The sequence below is a fragment of the Paroedura picta genome, chromosome 2 (genome assembly GCF_049243985.1).
Source record: "Paroedura picta isolate Pp20150507F chromosome 2, Ppicta_v3.0, whole genome shotgun sequence".
Taxonomy (NCBI): domain Eukaryota; kingdom Metazoa; phylum Chordata; class Lepidosauria; order Squamata; family Gekkonidae; genus Paroedura; species Paroedura picta.
Window position 1 is genome coordinate 31,187,543 of NC_135370.1, and position 21,866 is coordinate 31,209,408.

Here is a 21,866-nt window from a genome sequence, read left to right on the forward strand (position 1 = left end):
AGTGTCAGCGCTAGGAACTTCAAAGTGACATTGACACATTGTGCAATTGAGGAATTTCATCAATCTCTGTTTTGTACCATAGAGTTCCAGGGAAATCCTAGAGCACTGCACAACGTAGTGATATGACTTCCATTATTCTACTGGAAGTAATGTCACAGTTTTGTTTGATGCAGCTTCAGCATGTCTCAGCCACACAAGTCTAGAGTTGCCAGGTCATCCCTGGCCATTGGCCAGGAATGGCTTGTTGGTTTGTTTTTGCCATATCCAGTTTGGGAACCCCCTGGAAATATGGGAGTGGAACCTGGGGAGAACAGAGACTTCAGTGAAGTCCAGTGCTCCACTCGGAGGAGGAGGTGGTGGTGATGGTGGTGAAAGAGGAGGAGTAGTCCGCCACTGCCACATAACAGCATCTAAGATGGAGCATTCTGAGAGCGATGAGTGTTTTAACCTGTCCTTACTGCCAACATCCCATAACTCTGCAGATCTGAGAAGAGGAGAGTTGAAAGGGTTGTGAGCTAGGGAGTAGATCTTTCCCAACCTTTTCACCATTGAGAAACTCCTGCAATATTCTTCAGGCTTCAGGAAACCCCAGAAGTGGCTTGATTGTGCAGAATTTGGTTGGGAAACATTCCTGTGTACATGCCCACCTGGGGCCTTTCTTATTCCCACCCCCTCCAGGTCCGTCCATCGTTGGCCATTTCGGGAGGGGTTGATAAATCTTTATCAATTTTTAAAAATTATTTACATTAATTAACCCCCATCCATTTGGGAAACTTTTCCAGGGCCATCAAGAAACTCCAGGGTTTCACAAAATCCTGGCGCAGCTGCAGTCCAGTGAGGGGATGATTCTGAAAGAGGCTAGTTTTTACTTGATTTAGGGCAGGCCTTGGTGTATTGAGGCGGATTGAAGATTAAATTAATTTAAGATGCCCTCTGAGCTTCCTGGATTTGATTTGGACAGCCCCATTCCACATCAGAAAAGGGAAGGGACTGCCCCCAACATTAATGCCAAAACATCTGATCCAGGCATTGTCTGCTGTTTTTGTTAGTTTGTTTTGGCCTAGCTTTTCCCACTGCCTCTTGTGGCATAGGGTGGTAAAGCAGCCGACATTCTGTCTGAAGCACTGACCATGAGGCTGGGAGTTCGATCCCAGCAGCCAGCTCAAGATCAATTCAGCCTTCCATCCTTCTGAGGTTGGTTAAATGAGTACCCAGCTTGCTGGGGGGTAAACGGTAATGACTGGGGAAGGCACTGGCAAACCACCCTGTATTGACTCTGCCAAGAAAACGCTAGAGGGCGTCACCCCAAGGGTCAGACATGACCCAGTGCTTGCACAGGGGATACCTTTACCTTTTCCACTGCAAAGGAGATAAGATCCTTTCAAACTTGGAAAGTGTCTTGTTTCTTCACGAAAAAAAACTACCATGTGAAATGTCCCCCCCCCCCCAAAAAAAAATTAAGATCTAGTTCTCCGGTTTGAATCATGTCCAAATATCCACACTTTAATGGAATTGGTATTACAATTTAATTTCACAATGTTTTGCTAGAGAAAAATTCCATTGTAAATTAATGGAGTGTGCGAGTTAATTTCCTCCTTATATGCAATTTCCCAATCCTAATTGTATATGATAAGCGATTCAAAGAGGACTGCCTTGAGCTTTTCGCGTTGCTATAAATCAGCACCCTGGAGTTTGAAATGTTGTCTTTTGGCAGCTGACTTATTCCTCATTTCTATTTAAAACAACATTTTAAAAACAATGTTGTCTCTAAAACATACAGGGAATATTAATTGTAAATGAGTGGTTATTTGTGTAGAAAAATGTAAACTCTTTGGAGGACAAATTGTCCCAAGTGAGAAATACACGTTATTTCGCATTGTATCCTTTTGTATTTAAGCACTAGGAATTGGTTGAACTATTTCCAATAAGCGCCCTGCAGCAGGTAAAATGCTTACTGTGTCTTTATTTCCATCTGCAGTCCCTGGGTTCCTGGAATTCAGGAAATGGTAGACAGCATTCAGAAAAGATCAGAGCACTTAATCAGACAGTGCCCTGCTTACGAAGGACTTGCCTCCAAAAAGCAGCAGTTAACCACCTCCTTAGAAGACTATCTTCAGAAGGTACATGACAACATCCTTTTTCCTAAATGCACCTTTTCTGCTACCCACTCGGAAGTGCTAGAGCAGTGGTTCTCAACCTTCCTAATCCAGTTCCTCATGTTGTGGTGACCCCCAACCATGAAATTAAGCAAGGGTTCTTTCACAGAAATTAAACCGAAACTGACCAATGGCATGAAGATCCATTGTTCATGATTGTATATAAATTGCTTTCTTTCCGGGGGAGGCGGCACTGGAGTGGGACATGCTGCACAGTGAGCGGGTGTACCTGGAGAGGCTGGCTGCAGGAGTTGTGCCACCGCCGGGAGCCCAAGGCCACCAAGCTGCACCGCCACCTGGAGGGCCTGGTGGGAGACTGCGCTGTGCTGGAGCGGCTGGTGGCCGAGCACGGGTACCTGCAGGAGGAGCAGCGATAGTGGCTCCCTAGCCAAGCTGCTCGCCCTGCCGCAACCACTGCGAAAGAGTCATTCGAACTGCAAAAGGGTCCCAACCCCCAGGCTGAGAACCACTGTGCCAAAGTGTCACTGCTTTCTTATTTCTCTGTCTTCCCTCTCATTTCATCTCTTCTTCCCTGCCTCATGTGGGATTTCTTCTTTGATCTGGGTAGAGATAAATGAGTGCTGTTTGGAATCTGGTGTTTCAAAGGTTTTTTTTTTAACTGAGAGAAACTTTATGGAGTTTTGAAACAGCAAGGCCTAGATTAAAGGGAAGTCACAGGACAACACTGAGGAATAAAAATGATGAGGAGAAAACCAGTGTAGCGCAATGGGTGTAAATGCCTCTCCATAGATAGCTATCCCGATTTATCAAAATAAGAATCTCCTATTACAGCTCCCCTACGAACATTATACCTCTGTAAAATCTATTTAGTGCTAAAATTGTTGCTGGCATTTACATAGAATACGCATTTAGATGCCTCTAAAATGTGCTGTAGGAATGGATTCATATTCCTCATAATGACTATATATACTGGGTTGGATCCCACTGTAGGCATAGAATTAGGTGGTTGTTTTTGCTGAGTCCAGCCTCCTGCTGCAGAACATTGACACACACACACACACTCTATACTGATCATCGGGGGTCCTCTATCTCTCAGGAACAGCATTTTGGGAATCATATGGAATTGCAGTAGAAAAAGGAAGGGGGGCACAGAAGTCCTGCAAACAAAACCCCCTTTACTAAGTGGATGAAAATTTACTGTGGTATCCAAGCCACCATCAAATGTGGTACCCAAAGCCATGACTTCTGTTCCCACTGTCACGAATGTTGTAAATAAGCATGCACTTGATATAGGGGTTAAGAGGGGTGGCTTTTAATATGGAGAGCCAGGTTTGATTCTTTGCTCGTCCACATGCAGCCAGCTGGATGATTTTGGGCTAGTCATAGAGCTGTTCTCACAGAGCAGTTCTGTCAGAACTCTCAGCCCCATCTTCCTTACAGGGTGTCTGTTGTGGGGAGAAGAAGGCGATTGTAAGCTGATTTGAGCCACCTTTGATACAGTCAAACCAATAGAGCCACAGTAGTAATGAATACAGTAATTGCTTTTGTGCTAGATTCAAAGGAGTAGCTGTGATGGTCTGAAGTTGCACAATAAAAACAGAGTCCAGTAATACCTTTAAGACCAACAAAGATTTATTCAAGTCGTGAGCTTTCGAGTGCAACTACTCTTCCTCAGACTAAGAACTGCCTACATGACAGTGAGAATATACTCTGGTTTCTCTTCAGATCACAAACAGCAACAGAATTATTCAGAATTCATTGAGACTCCTTTGGCCAGTGAAAAGCGGGGTGTATAAAAACATTCTTCTTCCATTAGTATTTTCACAACTGTTGGGGCTTTAGGACTAATCTTGATCCTCCAGAAAAATAGAACTTTAGAGAAACAGAGCATTTTGAAAGTATGCAGTTATTAGTTACTTTTGTGGATGAGGTACAGATCCAGACTCATAGCACTTTGAGGTTTTAAAAGAGATAATCTTTACTGGAAAGATTATTTACGGAAATATATTCATCTGCTTCAATGTTCTTACAGCATAACATTGTTGTGAGAAGCAGAGGCCATAAAGCACAAACTGGGGAATGCGGCCTTGAGGTGTGAAGGGAACCAGCACTAGAAATATCACCCATCAGGCAAAGCAGACAAATCACAGAAACCAAATAGAAACATATGACAGAATTCCCAGGATTCTGACAGTAACACTGGCTCTCACTTTAGATCCCACAAGAAAAATTCCTGTGCCAAATTGGTCCTGAAATAAAATTTGACACATGGGAGACAAAAGCTCAAGCTGAGGTCAAAAGTAGAGCCCAGTTGGTTGTCTGCATATAAGTATTTTGAATGTTTCCGACTAACGTTCCTTCTTTGTTTAAAACATGAGGCCTCTTCGAAGATCAAAAACATTGGTCCGATCCTCTCGGTTGGAATGAATCCTGGATCGTCCGTACCCGAATCAGAGAAAATTATGAACCAGTATTTAGAACTGGCAAATCAAACTAAGGTAAAGTGCCTTTTCACATAAACTTCATTCAGCTTTACCTGTATGCTGCAAAGAGAAATCCAGAATCTGAACTAGTCTCTGCTGTATAATTCATTCAAATTAGGATGAGAAAATGCTTATTTCATTTGGGCTGATCCTCAACAGATTGCAGAAAGATGCATGGATGAAAAATTTAGTTAGTTACTGTCATATTCATTTAGAACAGCGGTTCTCAAGTGGACCTGCATCAGCTGCCATTTGGGTACAAGGTTTTCATAATGATTATTAGAAATTCATTCTACCTGAGTCCTCGTCCCTCTGTAACTGTGGCATGTGGTCCCCTGCTGATCCTCTCTGCCACAGATCTTCAGACTGTGAACTTGTAGCATGCTACTAGTCAAAATTGAATGCCTTTAAATGTATAAATATCTTTCTCAGAAAAAGTTGGCTATTTGTTTCTATTGTAGATTGGATTTTTTTGATAGACTGATTGGTGGGATATAAGATAAGAAAGCCTGAGAAACACTGATTTAAAACAGTGCAAGGGGTTGTTATCCTGTTAGAGTGCCAGCTTGGTGTAGTGGTCAGGAGTGCAGACTACTAATCTGGTGAGCCGGGTGTGATTCCCCGCTCCCCCACATGCAACCAGCTGGGTGACCTTGGGCTGGCCTCAGCACTGATAAAGCTGCTCTGACTGAGCAGTGATATCAGGGCTCTCTCAGCCTCAACCACCTCACAGGGTGTCTGTTGTGGGGAGAGGAAAGGGAAGGCGAATGGAAGCAGCTTTGAGACTCCTTCGGGTAGAGAAAAGCGGCATATAACAATCAACTCTTCTTCTTCTAATTTTCCTTAATACTTTACCTGTACTTTTGTATTAGAAATACAAATTAATTAAAGCATAGTTATAAAAAATTAGCCAGTTAGTTACACTATCTTAGAAATCTGGTGAGAATTTTTTCTAGTTGTACTAAATGGTTTTTGTTTTGGTTAGCGGATTGTGAATGAATTGTCCAAATTTTGGCAATTCTATCCATCCATCCACCTACCTACCTAAATGTGCACATTGCAAAGTATTATTTCTTCTGTTTATATTGTTAAAGGAGATGGCACATGAGCTGGAATTAGCTGTGAGAATTGTTAAGGAGATGGAAGAATTTGAAACTACAGAAGCAGAAGCTTTCTCCAGCAAAACGAACCTTCTAAATGAGGAACTGGCAACGCTTAACAAAAATATTAATTTAAAACTGGAAGTCCTGAAGCCTTATGTCACGTTTCTGAAGTCATCAAAGGAGGTATTTATATACTTTTGAAAGAAGGAAAGTGGGGTACCCAGTCATCGTTTTGTATCCTCAGTGCCTGCCTATAGAGGGATCTCCATCAAGCTCAACCAAGCCTTAGTTCAACTTTTGCTTTGGCGGCCGATTTGCTTCCGCCTGGGAAATTTCTCACTGCGGGGGGCAGGGGGGCGCGGGGAGAGGGAGTCGCGGCCCGGTGGTTGAAGACCACTGGTTTAGGGGTTTCATCCTATTCACGGGGCTGGTTTATCTGTATACCACATGTAGCATGTGCTACAAGCCCTGCACTTTCAGGGGCCCCTACACAGTGCCTTCCTCCCAAGGATCAGGGCTGTAGCATCTCTCCTCCCCTTTCCCCTCTTTAAGGACATTAAGAGTGACACCTCTTTCCACCGTGGGGGGCTCCTCCACCTGCAGTCTTGCTGCTTTCACTGCTATTGTACTCTGCTAGGGCCCTGCAAATCACTAAACTGGCTCTGGTGCTACAGGCCCTGCTAATCCTTAAACTACTCCTGACTATTCAGCCTGCCCACTGCCAATTTTAAAGCTAAATCAAGCTATGGTCTTTTATACTTCCAGCAACCTCTTCATTCCATGATCTTATATGTACATAGGCCATTTTCAAACTGCTTTTATATTCTGTTTTAGTAACTAGTTGCTAATGGATTTTTTCCTGTCATCTGAGACAGACTCTTTTTCAGTAACCAGCTGCTAGTGGAATTTATTTACCTATCCGCACAAACCCAAGTCAGGTTACAAAGTACAGTTGAGCTGCTCTTGAAGGAAATGGCTTTTCCCCCGGCTTGTTGGCACCAGCCTCGGGGCTTGCTGACAACACGTAAAAACCCATACATACATGGGTTTTAACATACAGTTAAAACCTAATTTCTTATTTTAAATGTATTAAATACTCTGACCCTTTAGTTAAAATTTTTAGGTTGAGTTTAGGGTCCAAGCGCTCGGACTCCAGTGATGGGGCAAGGTGAAGAGGAGAGGAAGGAGGCCTGCTCTACCCCTTAGTTGTACTTCTGAATTGCTGCAGTATGCTTCCTACTGTCACGACCTTGGGGGGCAGTCCTGAATCAGATCCCCTAAGACAGTTGTTCTCAACCTTCCTAATGCCGCAACCCTTTAATACAGTTCCTCATGTTGTGGTGACCCCAATCATAAAAATTATGCAAGTGTTCTTTCACAGAAATTAAATCAAAACTGACCAATGGCGTGAAGATCCATTGTTCATGATTGTATATAAATTGGTTTTTTTCCGGGGTTTCTCAGTTCAGTTCTGCTTCTTGTCCCACCATGCCAATCTCACTCTTTTCCTCTGCTCCAGACCGATGAACGCTCTATCTCGATCTACCTCACAAGGCTCTTGTGTGGATGAAATGGAAGAAGAGCGATGTCAGCCACTTTGAGACCCCCTAAGAGAGAAGGGCGGGGTATGAGCACCTGGTGGGAGACTGCGCCATGCTAGAGCGCAGGTGCCTGCAGGAGGAGCGGCAGCAGTGCCCCCCCCCCCCCGGGGCCAAGCTGCTTGCCCTGCCGTGACCCCTGTGAAAAGGTTGTTGGATCCCAAAAGGGGTCCTGACCCCCAGGCTGAAAACCATTGCTCTAAGACAAACACACAGGAGTCCCAGGCATAGGAAAACTCTAAGGTATTCTTTATTAGGGCATGGCAGCATGTACAGGTAGTCAACGTCGCAGATAGGCATTGTCGAAGACAAGGAACAATAGAAAACATGACCAGATATACTTTCTGTCCCCCCACCTCTTGAACCCAGATTTGGGTACCAATTTCCCTTTCTGATAGTCGACCCATTTGTTCCCAATGCAGTGTGAAAACATGAGCCAGCCAATCATTCTTAAACCCAGGTGTGAATGCTGAAGCAAGGTTGTTAGGCTTTCCAAGAAGATAAGAGCATTAGCACTACAAAGGCCCTCTGAAGTGAAGGATTAGGGAGAACTGGGGCAGGGAGAATGGGAGGCCACCAGACAGCCAGTTCTGGATGGGACAAACATCTAAGCTGGCATGGGCCAGACGTGGCACATGACGCCTGCCATACCGCTTTTTCCCTGCCTCTTTTTGCTGTGTGATCTTCCACAGGCTTTTTTTTTTAACGTTCGAAGTTGAATGCTGTAGCACTAAACCAATAGAGCAGTGCCTTAGTGCAGTGGTCCCCAACCTTTTTTAGGCTGTGGACCGGCAGGGGAACTGCCCCGCCCGCGCATCGCGCAGGCGCGGCCACGGCCGAAATCGCGCCCGCGCACATGCACCATGCGCGACCGAAATCGCGCATGCACGGCACTTTGCGCATGTGCGCATGCACGGCCCAGCTGCACATGCGCAATGTGCGGGCGCGGCCCTGATTCCCTCTCCCCCCTCCCGCAGTAAGAAGCTTCCCGGGCCGCAAGCTTGCGGCCTGGAAGTTTTTTACTGTGGGGAGAGGGAACTGCGGCTCGGCACCATGGCCTTCGCGGCTCGGCACCGGGCCGCGGACCGCAGGTTGGGGACCACTGCCTTAGTGGCACCATTGAGATGCCTTGACTTTATTGACTCCTCAGGTATGCAAAAAACAGACAAAACAGGACTTTAAACTTTAAAATAATTAAAAGAAAAGGAAGGGGGAAGCATGAACTTTTCATTCTACAGGATTTTGCACTAGGTATTTTCAATCTAGGCTTGGTAACCTCTTTCTGAATCAGAACCAGTCTCTAGACTTCATGGAGAAAATGGGAGCTTTTGGAGGTTGCTCTCTGCAGCCTCACACCCCTGAGCTCCCCTCCATTCCCAGGTTTTGCCCCCAAGTCTCCAGGAATTTCTCAGCCTAGGTCTGGCAACCCTTTGCAGACTAGAACTCCCGACATAAATATCTTCTTCTACCCTTTTAGATTGGCGGCGATGCTCTGAAGCTGAAAGAATTCTATACATCCGAGCCTGTGCAAGATGACATTGAGGCTAAAAATGAGACCTTGATGCAGTCAGCTGAAATCCAATGGCAGATGGTTTTGAAGAAGATTCTTTCCACTCAAGATATGGGACATGACTTTTTAAATTTAGTCAACATGGTGAGGCTGTCTCTGAGACACCACTGACTCTAGCATCGATGACTGCCTGCACAATTTTAAAAATCTCGGTGTCATCTTTTTCAAAATGTTTGCAAATCACAATATGTTATACCTATATGCAAAAGGCATACATTTGCAGCGTCATTATTATATATGCCCCCCGAAGAACTCTGCAGCCAGCAAATTCTAACCCCCTGATGATTCCTGGCCCTAAAGAGGTGTGCTGGCCTCAAACAGAGCCAGGGCCTTTTGGGGCCTTTTCAGCCCTGGCTCCAGCCAGGTAGAATGAGCTGCCAGCAGAAACATGGCTCCTTACAGAGTTCTCAAAGACTGGCCTGCAAATGCCAGTATTTCACCAGGCATTTGGTTGAGGTTTGGGCTGCACCTCCATTAATACATCTGGGCCCCCTGCCTACCGCCACTTTGGGGAGCTACTTTTGGACAGGTACCTCCTAATTGGGCCAGGCTTTCTGATATATGCTCCAACTTGTTTGCCTGACTAATTGGCATGTTCATGTCCAATACGAAGTAGGATAGCAGGAGCAAATTAAATTGAGTTTAGCTTAATGTTTAGAATTCTATCCAGATTTCTATTGTCTATTGTATTTTATTGTTGTACCCCCAACAATAGACAGGTAGTTGTAAACCAATTCTGGAGAGGGGCAGGTTAGAAATCAGGGGGGGGGGGAAACCAATTCAGTTACTAAAGAGTTCTATCTTGGAATCCATGAAAGCTTTTGTATTGTATTGTTACTAGAGAGTTTTTGCTTGCTAGTAAGAAAATGATGAAACCTGTGTTGTTTAGAAAGACGTGGGTTGATGAATAACCTACATATGGTGGGTTCAACACAGCCTGAATAACAGGGACATATTCTTCCAGTATAGGGCATTTTCGAGAAACTCCCTAGAAGAGCAGCAGAGGGGAGAGTATCAAATCTTGCTAACTTAAATACTTGCTGCAGTTGGGGGAAGGGTTTATTAAATAGTGAAAATATGAGGGACTCATAAGTTGGCAAAAGACCCAAACTCAAAGGAGAACATGATCTTCTGGCTCCCTCACTGAGATTTTGTAATTCCATGTCCAATAATCTATGCTTTGGACTTCCAGACACAATCAATCTCCAGACTACAGAGACTAGTTGACCTGGCAGCTTTGGGGTTGGACTCTGTGACATCACACCCCAGCTGAATTCTCAATCCCAAACTTTTGTATTCTCAGGTTTTATTTATTTTATTTATTTATCATACTTATATACCGCCCTCCCCGGTATACTTATATACCGCCCTGCACCCAGGGCTCCAAAATTGCTCAGCCTTGAATTGTCAAGCCTATATCTTGCAGAAAAGATAAGGTGGTATATAAATGTTTTAAAACATCTAATAGAGGAGAGATTCCCAACCAGGGGTCCACAGGAGCTTTGGAGGGGGTCTGCAGCTTTCCCCTCCTGCCTTAATGGACTCGGCCACAAGCTAGGGAACTGGCCACTTCCATCACCCTCCCCCAGCGATGAGTGAGTATATTCTGTTGTGGTTTCAGTGTCTGGAGTAGGCTGGAGCCTCCAGGCCTACTCCTGCCTTCAACCACCTCCTCTCTCTTCCCCTCTCCGTTCTCCTTGAGCCTGTCTATTATCATAGATGGTGATGTCATTTCTAGTGATTTATCACTTCCTGGGGGTGTGTCAGGGAGGCATAGCCAGCTGACATCACTTCCGGGGCTATTCGAAGCCTGAAACATTATTTCAGGGATTCCTTCATGGTCAGAAGGTTGGAAAAGGCTGTAATTGAGGAAAGAAATGTTGCTCGCTTCCCTTCCTTTTCCAGACCATGAATGTAGAGTTCTTGAAGACTCATTAAACCCAGTGTCTTTTGTTTTTCTGACTTCCACTCAGCATTTAGGTCAGCTGTTGACAAAACTGGGCATATTTTCTCCCCTCAGGGGAAAAAAAAAACAAGGTTTGTTCATTCTCCACTTAACAGGTAAACGAGAATCTAATACTGAATGTGGAAAACGTTGTGCAAGTCACACAACAAGCTATCGCCGTCCTGAACAAAGAAAAGGAAGAGCTGACATGCCTTTGGACAACGTGGAAACTTAACTTGAGTCAAGTGAAATCCATCAAAGACCAGTGTGGGAAGTTTAATGAGCAATTCAAAACTGTAAGTGAAGGTCTATGTCAAGGGAAGTGCTTTGACCAATCTCGGGTGTCTGAAGCAATGTATGGCTTGCAATTTGATTGCTATCAACTGGGCTTGTTAATTGATCTGATTTTTGCCAGGAGATTTCAGAGGAAACACTTACCGGGCTCTAAATCAAAACCAATCCATTTCTCCAGTATAGCGGTACAAGAATGTATATTCAAAAGGATGAAATTACAGTGGCTGCACTTTTCAAATACACATTCCATATCGCTAATGATGGCACATTTCCCATAACTGGCTTGAACCTCTCACTTCCTTGTATATGACTGTGCACTCATTGACAGATGTGCACTGTAACCCCAAAACAGTTTGCGAAATATTGCTCTTTGCTTTGAAACAGTAGGGATGTAGAGAGGCAGCATGCATGCACATGTTTGTGGGGCCAAATAGGGCAATGATGATCAGGATTCTGAGTTGCCCCTTGTTAAAGGCAGCCCATCTTGTCTTTTACAGCTTCCTTAGCTCTGCTCGTTAAGCACATTGACCTCCCTTTGAAACTGATGATACCGTCTATACATTCTATCTGAGCCACAATCATTTTGGTTTAAATAACATCCAGCTGTTCATAATCTGCCTTCAACCTTCTTTTGATTCATTCCTTCAATTTTTTTAGAGGATTGATTGGCTGGAACAGGGGTAGTCAAACTGCGGCCCTCCAGATGTCCACGGACTACAATTCCCAGGATGTCCATGGACTACAATTCCCAGGAGCCCCTGCCAGCGAATTGTAGTCCATGGACATCTTGAGGGCCGCAGTTTGACTACACCTGGTCTATACTATGTAACTGCGTTATTGGGCACCCAAAAGTTCACCGTTTTAGTATTGAAATTGTAGCTTCTTACCCTTCTGGTGAGGACTAGCCTTCAAAAAATTGGATATGTATGAATACATTCAAATGAATGTTTGGGTTGCCACACTTGTACAACACGTTTGTAGCATTCCTCTGATACGGTACAGAGGCTGACACGCTCTATCCACTCTAACAGAATGGTGATCCTGGGCTGCAAAGAAGTGCTCCTGGCCTCATCAAGAGCCAGGGCTCTTTTGACCATGGCTCCAATCTGTAGGAACAAGCTCCCCAATGAGATTTAAGGCCCTAATGGGCCTTAAACCGTTCCATAAGGCCTGCAAAATGGAGCACTTCCACCAGGCTTTTTGCTGAAGGCCAGCAACGGAAGGCCTCCCTGCAGCCAACTGTACCATTCCATTGTCCCCAAGCTCATGATCTTCTCCTCTCTAAATTGTTGCAGTTTCCAAACTATTCAGTGCTCTCAAATTAGGTTTGATGTTGACTGTTATGATTGTTATATGATGACTATTACGATCTGTTCTTACTGTTAAAAATAGTTGGGGTGTATTCTGTTTTACTGGTTCTATGTACACTGCCCTGAGACGTCACAGTGAAGGGCGGTATATAAATTGAATGTGAATGAATGATTGGAAACCTCTGGTTCTTCAAGCACCAAATGCACACCAAAATATATGTTTGCATGTTGCTTTTCCTATCATAGACTACACAAAGCTTAAATGCTCTCCAAGAAGCACTCCGGTCCACTGCAGCGCTCGAACTTGGAAGCAACCTTTCTGTGCTTGTAGAGCTGCAGAACAAATTTAACCAAATGAAACCACAGTTTCAGGTGAGGCTAGAAATTAAGATTTCTGAGAGCTTGTTCTTGACAGTATGGATTGAAGACAGTAGAAGTTTAGACAGGTAGTTGTAAATCATTTCTGCACCAGAGAAGACTAGGTTTTTATTTTTATTTTATTTATATTTTTGGTATATAAGATGGGTATATTCAGATATGGTTATATTCAGGATATGGGTATATTCAGAACTGTCTCTAACAGACATGAACACAGCTTGTTGCTGTGCTTGTCTCCTCTTTCCTCCACCTTTTGTTGGTCAACTTCTGAAAAGTTTCTTCAACTTGGAGTCTTCAGTCATTGCCCATCTTGGCCTGACCTTCAAAGGCTGATGCCTGAACAAATAGGAGAATAATTATTGTTATTTGGTCCCTCCTATAAACTCATGATTTTTAGCCATGTTTCAGGACTCACCCATCTATTGTTTCTTTGAGTGGGCAGCTATCAGTCCAAAGTGAAGGCATCAGATGGGGACGAATTATAAGAAACGGGCCTTCATAAATAGGCCTTCATATTGTAGTATTGGGGGTCCACCGGGAATGAATAACCAGTAATACAAAGCAAGCAAACTTGCTAATGGTATACTTTCTCAGTGGCCTGGCCTATCTTCACAGGTGATTCTGCACTCATGTCTGAGAGAAGGAAATGAAAGCAAAGTGGACAGTGATTTGTTTGGACTGGACATCCAATATGTTTGCCATTTCTACTCCGAATAATCTTGTTGTGTCCAATTTGTTAGCAACTGAATGCTGAAGTGGAGTATACATTAAAGTTATCAGAACAGCTGAGCTCCAAAGGAGTCCCTGACATGGAAAAGTCTGAGAAAGTCAGTGAGCTCATTCATCTGCATAAGGAGATAAAGGAAAGGATTGAAGCATACGATGAAATTTTCAACAAGACCGTGAAGTTCCATCACGCAAAAGAACAAGTGAGTCTAATTCTATTTGGCTTCATGGAAACGCACTTTCTCTCTTCTGCCATGCGTATGCCTCTGTGTGCATATTCTGTTGCTGTTAGCTTGCTTTGAGTGTGCTCCGATTAAAACAGAAGTTTATAAATTTAAAGAAATAATAAATAAATAAACAAACAGAACACAGGATTTTAAAAAATAACTCCATAACTTGGTAATATTGATTGATTGATTGATTGATTGATTGATATTGATTTAGATTTAGATTTTTTATACCGCCCCTCATGACAAATCGTGTCGAGGTGGTTCACAATATAAAATCAATAAAATAGCATATAAAAACTCCTTAATTATGCAAATAGAAATAGAACGTAAAAGCCAAAAAATGTTATCTTGGGAAATTGAGCGCAGTGCTCCTTGGGGAGGATGTAATTTGCCACTCTAGGATTTCCATTTCTCCTAGACTCTATGGTATACCGTAGAGTCTTCCATCTAAAGGAGCTTTTTTCTCCGGGGGAACTAATTAGTTTCCTCCAGGGGAACTAATGCTTCAGTATATACGTCCCAAATCTAGATTAAAATCCAGATCTGCCTCCGGCCGGGTGGAATGAACTCCCAAGTCAGATCAGGGCCCTGCTGGGACTCCAGCAGTTCTGCAGGGGCTGTAAAACAGAGCTCTTTATTTTATTTATTTTAGATTTTTATACCACCCTTCCATATGGCTCTGGATGGTTTACATCAGTGGTCCCCAACCCTTTTATCACTGGGGACCACTCAACGCCTTTTACTGAGGCCCGGTGTGGGGGGGTAGTTTACTCCTGTACTCTTAACCACTGCCCTAGCGCTCTCTGATCGTTATGGTAATGTTTAAACATCCCTTCAAAATAAGATACAGACACGCTACAACAATGAAGTGTGTTGTAAAGGGCTGGGGGGGATGAAGTAAAGGGCCGGGGGGGGGAGGCGTCCTTCGGGGCCCACCTCCAATTAGTCGAAGGACCACATGTGGTCCGCGGCCCACAGGTTGGGGATCACTAGTTTACATAACATCATGTAACATGATTACATAGAACATTGCAGCAAATATAACAATTATTTATATAACAAATATAACAATCATAACATATCAACCAGAACAATATTTAACAGGAACATTGACACAGCTTTGAGTTGGTCAAATTTCTTTGGTCATGGGAGGGGGCGTTTGGGGGTGGGAGTGGGTGTTTTTGGGCTAGTTGGCCTCAAGCAAATGCCTGGTGGAGGAGCTCCCTTTTTTAGGCCCTGTGAAATTGTGGGAGTTCAGGCAGGGCCCTGATCTCTTCAGGGAGCTCGTTCCACCAGGTGGGGGCCAGGACCGAGAAGGCTCTTCCACTGGTCCTTCGGTTGAGGCCAGTGCAGACATAAATAAACCCTACATACATACACGCTCCCCTTTTCACTGTCCAGCAGGAACTGCCCTGATAAGTATGGCGTTACTACGAGGGGTTATTCATCTCGTTGTATTGATTGTTTATACTTATTTTTTACGGTTTTATCTATGTTGTATTTTATTCGTGCTATTAGCTGCCCTGAGATGCTGAGTGGAAGGTGGGGGGGGGCAGGATATAAATAAAATTAATAATAACAAAAACAACAACGGCATGTTGATTAAAAATCAGATTCATAAATCCCAAACCTATTCCTAATAGCCCTGAACCTATCCCTGATTGATTTGTGAATGCAACCTGTTAATTTTTGACTTGTCACTTCCCCAGCTTGAAGGTCTCATAAAAGACGGAGGGTTGGCGGTCCCAGAAACCAAAGAGGTGCCCAGCAACACGTCCCATGCCAAGACCCACCTAAACAATGCTCAGGAGAAACACACCCGCATCAGGCAGCTGTACAAATTGGCCCTCACGCTCGGAATGGATATCATCTCAACCGTGCACCATCCAGTAAGTCCGTATCAGAGCCTGCCAAGGAAGGGAACAAAGTAAGAATGAAAGGCCTTTGCCTTTCCTGCTTCAATCCTAGGCTGGGATATTTATAATTAAAGGGGACCCTGCCTCATTGAAGAGGTTTGCTATTTTTATAGCATGGGCTACTGCTATGCTACGATGGAGGGCAACGTCCTTCGGTGTATCGCTGGGCTGGAATCCATGGCCAATTTCTGCTTTCTAATAGAGGTGTTATTTAAGGGGTCCCCCCCACCCCCACCCCCCACCCCCCTCACACACACAACCAGCAAGCCTTCAATTCCCTCCTCATGCCATTTCTGGGGAACTTCTGTCCCCCAGGAGAAGCATTTCTGGAGGCCTTTGGTGGGGGTGACGAAGAAGTCCTGCTCCACTGCTTTCATCAGCAGAGACCTACCTTGTTCTCCAGTACATTAGGTCGTGCCAAGAACAGCGAGCTTAGTAATTGCCTTATTTGGGAAGCAACGGCTTTGCATATATTTTCCTAAAGGTCATCTTGATTCGGGTAGCCAGAGTTTGACATTAGTTACTAATCGACAGATGCAGGATCCATTCCTCACCCACACACCAAGCAATAATGCCAGGAGCGCTCCTGTAGCCAAAGCCATAACTTCATATGCTGTTGCTACATGGCAGGAAAACAGTGGGTGTTGCGGTGACTGGGATTTGGGAAGCCACTTCCACATTTCCACTCAGCTGTGGAAACCTGCTGGGTGACTTTGGGCTAGTTACTTTCTGTCAGCCTAAAATGCCCCACAGAGTCGCTGTTCATAGGTTAAAATGGAGGAGGGAAAACCAGTGTTGTAAGTTGCTTCAACTTAAGGCAGATCATGAGTGGGTGGGCAGAAGGGACAGTGTTGGTGTTTGGCTCTTGTGACCCTTTCTTGCATGCCTAGGGAAACGCCAATCAGCCACTTTGGGGTCAGGAGGTGAATTTCTTCCAGGCCAGACTGGCCATTGGTTTCTGGTTTGTTTGTTTTTTTTTGGGGGGGGGGGTTATCTGGACATAGAATTGGGGTCACTGTGAGTGGGCAGGGAGTTGTGTGTTTCCTGCATTGTGCAGGGGGTTGGACTAGATGACCCTGGAGGTCCCTTCCACCTCTATGATTCTGTATCCCCATTGGGTAAAAAAGTGTATAAATATCTCAGTCAGTAAATACCGCCAAGGACTTGCCCAAATGTAAGTCACGGCTGGGTTGCTTATCTTTCTTTTTGGCAAACACGGTCTGCAAGGTTTTAAAATGATTTTTTTTAAAGGCCGTCTAAAATGGTGTTAAAAGAGCAGCTTGCAGGTCTAAATGATCCTCATCTCACCTTGCTTTCCGCACCTCATTCCAGAATCCCTTTAACGTGTCCGTAAAGAACCTGCGACAGCAGCTGGAGGCCCTCGAGTCTGACAGGGCTAGCTGGGGTTGCAAAGCGGCCAAGTATGAGGAAGAGCTCTCCCACGTCCTCCGTTTCTGCACCGCGAGAGACGAGATTCATGAGGTCTGGTGAAAAGAAACCCATTAAATGATTCAAAGCTGTTGTGTCCTTTGACTTCTTGCTGCTATGTCGTCCACGTAGGTTCCTTTTCAGTTAGGCTTCTGGATTCCAGATTCCGGTAAAGGATAGACTGTGCGCCTCTGTAATTCTACAGTTTTACTGACATTGATGTTCTTCATAAAAGAGGGCTGAAAATGGTCACATTTACAGTCTGAGCTTCACACAGATGAGATTGTAGCGGTCTGGACTGTGACATTTTCAGGCCATGTGTTCTTTTATTTTAACCCACCCTCCCCTACACACACACACACACACACACACACATCACAACTCCCTACATGTTGTTAACTGGATACACCGGAAGGGGGGTGTTCTAATCATTTTAACGTATTAAATTAGAACACCAGTAATCAACGAGAAGTTTTTGCATGGGGGGAGGGGGGGGATCCACAGTTTGACAGATATTTGGACTGGAAGTGGTATTTGATATATGTGGATAACTGTAGCTGTCACTTTTTAAGGAAGAATATAAAATCTAGCTGTCACACAAAGTTTATTACATGCACCTTTGCTTTCTGATTATTTCAAAATATAGAAGAAGAATAAGAAGAGTTGGCTTTTATACCCCGCTATTCACTACACAAAAGGAGTCTCAAAGCGGCTTACAATCACCTTCCCTTTCCTGTCCCCACAACAGACATCCTGCGAGGTAGAAGAAGAGTTGGTTCTTATATGCCGCTTTTCTTTATCTGAAGGAGTCTCAAAGTGGCTTACAGTCGCCTTCCCATTCCTCTCCCCACAACAGACACCCTGTGAGGGAGGTGAGGCTGAGAGAGCCCTGATATCACTGAAGAAGAAGAGTTGATTCTTATATGCCACTTCTCTCTACCCGAAGGGGTCTCAAAGCGGCTTATAATCCCCTTTCCTTTCCCCACAACAGACAACCTGTGAGGTGGGTGAGGCTGAGAGAGTCCTGATATTACTGCTTGGCCAGAACAGCTTTATCATTGCTGTGGCAAGCCCAAGGTCACCCAGCTGGCTGCATGTGGGGGACCGGGCAATCAAATCCATCTTGCCAGATTAGAAGCTGCTGCTCTTAACCACTATACCATGCTGGCTGGGATAATAATGACTGGCATCCACACCCCACACCCCCCCTTATTTAGATGCACTGAGTGGTGTTTTTTCCCCTTTGGGGTATTTTTGGAGAATGAAGTGTCTCCACATTGCAAGACAGATCACTTTGAAAATCCCATTTCTTTCAAATGGGTTTTGCCGTGAAGGACTGCATCCAAAAACCTCCTTTAGTGCAAGGAGCGAGAGGGAGGTGTGCAGTTATATTAATGCCTTTGTTTTTTGTTCTGCTATCTACTCTTTAGAGACCTTTGTGTTCTCAAGGACCATTTATGCACTGGGAACTTCACTGCCCCACCCCCCTGTCAGGAGCACAGATCGGGGGTAGATGAGGTGCACCAGGCCAAATGCTCCCCCATGTGGGTGCAGGAAGAGGTGGGGCAACCTGCCATGACTAAAACTCCAGCCTGCAGCCCGGCATGAAACCTCCAGTGCATAAACGGTCAAGGGAAGCCTGCCTGACTTAAACTAGAAAGGTTCCATGTATCCTTAAACTGTTTTTCTGAATCAGAACAATTCTGCCCATGCTGTCTATATAAACCTCCAGAGAGAACACCTTGAGTAAGGCCATCAGGATGTTACACCTGTGGCGATCATTCTGCTAGCTGTCAGTTGGCCTCTTACCCTCAGTAAGGGCCTGAATTAGACCAGCTGGTTCACCTGCTTCTTTACTCTTATGTCCCTCACGTCAACACTATATTTGATGCTCAACTGAGTGTTGGGGGTTGGGGGTGGATTTAGACTGATGTGTGCCTGTACCTTTTATCCTATTTCTTTTGACCCAGCTCTCCCTCTCAGGAGCTCAGGGCATTCCCAGATTTATGCTCATAACAATTCTTTGAGTTAGTTTAGGCTGAGAGAGAATGACTGGACAAAGGTTATCAGTAAATTCTGTGGCAGAGTAGGAATTTGGAACTGAGCTTCCTGCATCTTAAGATTACTTCATCACTCTAGGAATCCAGTTTCTGCTGTGGGGCAAATAGCAGGTCAGAAAAGTGGTGTGACTGTGCGTAAATTTCCCTTCTACTATGAATCAGGCCTCCTCTTGGCTGCTGTTCGTTCTTTAAAACAAAAACATGGGAAAGCCATTCCTGGATCTTCTGACATTTTGCCGAATTTGAACCAGAGGAAATTTATAGCTCAGTGTTGGCTGCCTTTTCATTCAAGAGGTGTGTGAAACTGTCAGAAATGCTGATTCTGTGAACTTAGGCAGATTGTGACATGGTGGGCAGTAGGGATTGCGTCTGAGCTTGGCTCTTGTGGCCCTTTCTTGCATGCCCAGGGAAATGCCAATTACCACTTTGGGATCAGCCGGTAAATGTCTTCCGGGCCAGGCCCCCAGACCAGAGATTCTGTTTTTTTTGGGGGGGGGCATCATCTGGGCATGGAAATAGGGTCGCTTTGGGCAGGCATGGTGTTGTGAATTTCCTGCATTCTGTATGGGGTTAGACTAGATGACCCTTCCAACTGTTATTATATAATTTCATCTGATGATCACAAGCGATTTTCTTTCCCGTTCGGCACACGTTAGAAAATGCACTTTCAACACCCTTTAGATTTTCCTGTTCCACACAGGAAAATCCAGCAGCAAAAGCACATGGAAAGTGCATGATCCCATGTGTGCGAAATGGGAGGGAGCTTGCACATGGAAGCAAACTAATAGCCCCCCACCATCCCCTCCATCATAATAAAAGGTGGCATGGAATGGTTTCAGTTTTACTGCCTTTTAAACAGTTTCATTATCTGGCCCTGTGACAACAGAGAAATGACGGTCCGCCTGTCATTGAACTGGTACGTAGGTTTACTTGAATGTAGAATACTGTGTTTGTTTTGTTTTTGAATTGACATCAGGAACAAGACTCTTCTCCCTTTGGCAGAAGCGGCATAAAAGGTACAAATACGTGCTGTTATTATGATGCAAAAGAGAGAAGTCCCAGGACTAAACTGTAAAGCACAAATTCCTTTTTAAAAACAATAACAGCAGCACCTTTCATAGTTTAAAAGTGTCTGGAAAATTACAGCTTGCTAAGGACTGACTCTGTGGGAAACTGAAAGAGAAATTGAAAAGCACCCTTTCAGAAAGGTTTCGCCTAGAGCCAAAGTTGGAGAGCTTATTTAGCTATAAGAAACATGAGCCTCCAGTTCCTACTGGGATGGGGGCCTGCAGAAATCTAGGTGTTTTAGCCCCCCAACACCACTGTTTTTCCACACAGAAATACCCTAAGAAACTGCTATTAGCTCCATTGGAGAAAACGTATAGCTCCCCATTGCAGTATCTCGGCGTTTTCCCAATGAGGCGAATTATTATTATTATTATTATTATTATTATTATTATTATTATTATTATTATTATTATTATTATTATTATTATTATATTTATTTCCCGCCACTCCCTTGCGGCTCGTGGCGGGTCACAGCGTCCCAGAATACCCATTAAAACCCCATTAAAACCATAATAGCATTACCAATATTACCGGCAACTCACTTCCCCCCCCCCCCCCACTACTAGCAGGTGGAGAGAAGGTCCTGATGATGTTTACTTCGGGTCCGAATCCCGAGTCCCCGGGGGGGGGGGGCATAGATCTATATTATTGGCCCCGGCCTCAACCATAAACCTGGCGGAAGAGCTCCGTTTTGCAGGCCCTGCGGAACATTGAAAGATCCCGCAGGGCCCGCAGCTCTCCCGGGAGCTCATTCCACCAGGTCGGGGCCAGGACCGAAAAGGCCCTGGCCCTGGTCGAGGCCAGGCGTGCTTCCCCAGGGCCGGGAACGACCAGCAGATTTTCACCCGCAGAGCGCAAAGCCCTGCGAGGGGCATAGGGCGAATTGCATTTCCCTGCAGTTGCATTTCCCTACGGTTGTTTCAGATCAGGAAAATGGTGCAAGCCATAAGGTTTACAATCCCTTTCCCTTGTGCCAAGACCCCTATTGGAACTTGGACATTAACATGTTTGATGCTTGAATTTGGCGGAGAGGGCATGGGGGGGATTCACAATACCTTGTCTGGTTTTGGACCTTAGCCTAAATTAGCATTTATGCAGAGCAAACAACAGAAATGAAGAACTTTAACCAATTGTTTTTTGTTTATTTCATAATAATCATGGAGATACCTCTAATGTAATGTTATAATTAATGGAATGGATTTATTGTAAAGGGTTAGATCAGGATTCCCCAAAATGGTGCCTGTGGGTGCCATGACACTTACCAGTGCTTCCCAGCCTTGTAAGGCAGGACTTGTTATTGGCTTCCCTGATTCAAATGAAAAGGTTTCCCCATGGAATATGAAATGGATGGGTAAGCAACTGGATGTCCTCTAGTCAATGTCTGGTCTGATTTCCCATGCAGGATTTTGTTATTCCTAGGAGGTGTGAGGAAGGAAATGTGTTGTTTGACTTAGCCTCTGGAGGCAGCCATTTTGAATTTGGCTCCACCTCTTGTGGCAGCCATTTTGAGATGGTGCTTGCGACCTGCACTCAAAATTCCAGAATCGTCTACAGCCTCAAAAGTATTGGGGCATCTGGGATAGACCCTGCAAATAAGCTTTCATGAAGAAGAAACGGCGTACCTGAAACATTTTGCTGTT

The 21,866-nt window shown here is 44.6% G+C and overlaps 1 protein-coding gene and 1 long non-coding RNA gene across 8 annotated transcripts in view; one reads left to right on the plus strand and one right to left on the minus strand.

Moving 5' to 3' along the window:
- The window catches only part of CCDC141 (coiled-coil domain containing 141), a 190,201-nt gene that overhangs the window by 115,747 nt on the left and 52,588 nt on the right, over window positions 1-21,866 (plus strand). For 6 of the 7 annotated variants that reach the window (XR_013228011.1, XM_077319571.1, XM_077319574.1 and 3 more), the window contains 9 exons: window positions 1,979-2,120; window positions 4,493-4,615; window positions 5,695-5,886; window positions 8,779-8,955; window positions 10,933-11,112; window positions 12,667-12,792; window positions 13,539-13,727; window positions 15,464-15,643; window positions 17,003-17,152. Coding sequence is in view for 6 of the 7 variants with exons in the window: in XM_077319571.1 (XP_077175686.1) it covers window positions 1,979-2,120; window positions 4,493-4,615; window positions 5,695-5,886; window positions 8,779-8,955; window positions 10,933-11,112; window positions 12,667-12,792; window positions 13,539-13,727; window positions 15,464-15,643; window positions 17,003-17,152 (1,459 nt within the window). In the remaining variant the exon portion in view is untranslated. The remainder of the gene's footprint in view (window positions 1-1,978; window positions 2,121-4,492; window positions 4,616-5,694; window positions 5,887-8,778; window positions 8,956-10,932; window positions 11,113-12,666; window positions 12,793-13,538; window positions 13,728-15,463; window positions 15,644-17,002; window positions 17,153-21,866) is intronic. The other variant, XM_077319572.1, reaches the window with a different exon arrangement.
- Window positions 12,962-17,115, minus strand: LOC143829155 (uncharacterized). Its single transcript, XR_013228012.1, has 3 exons — window positions 16,979-17,115; window positions 15,548-15,661; window positions 12,962-13,134 (listed from the first exon to the last, which is right to left on the minus strand). It is a non-coding gene; the product is annotated as an uncharacterized LOC143829155 (long non-coding RNA).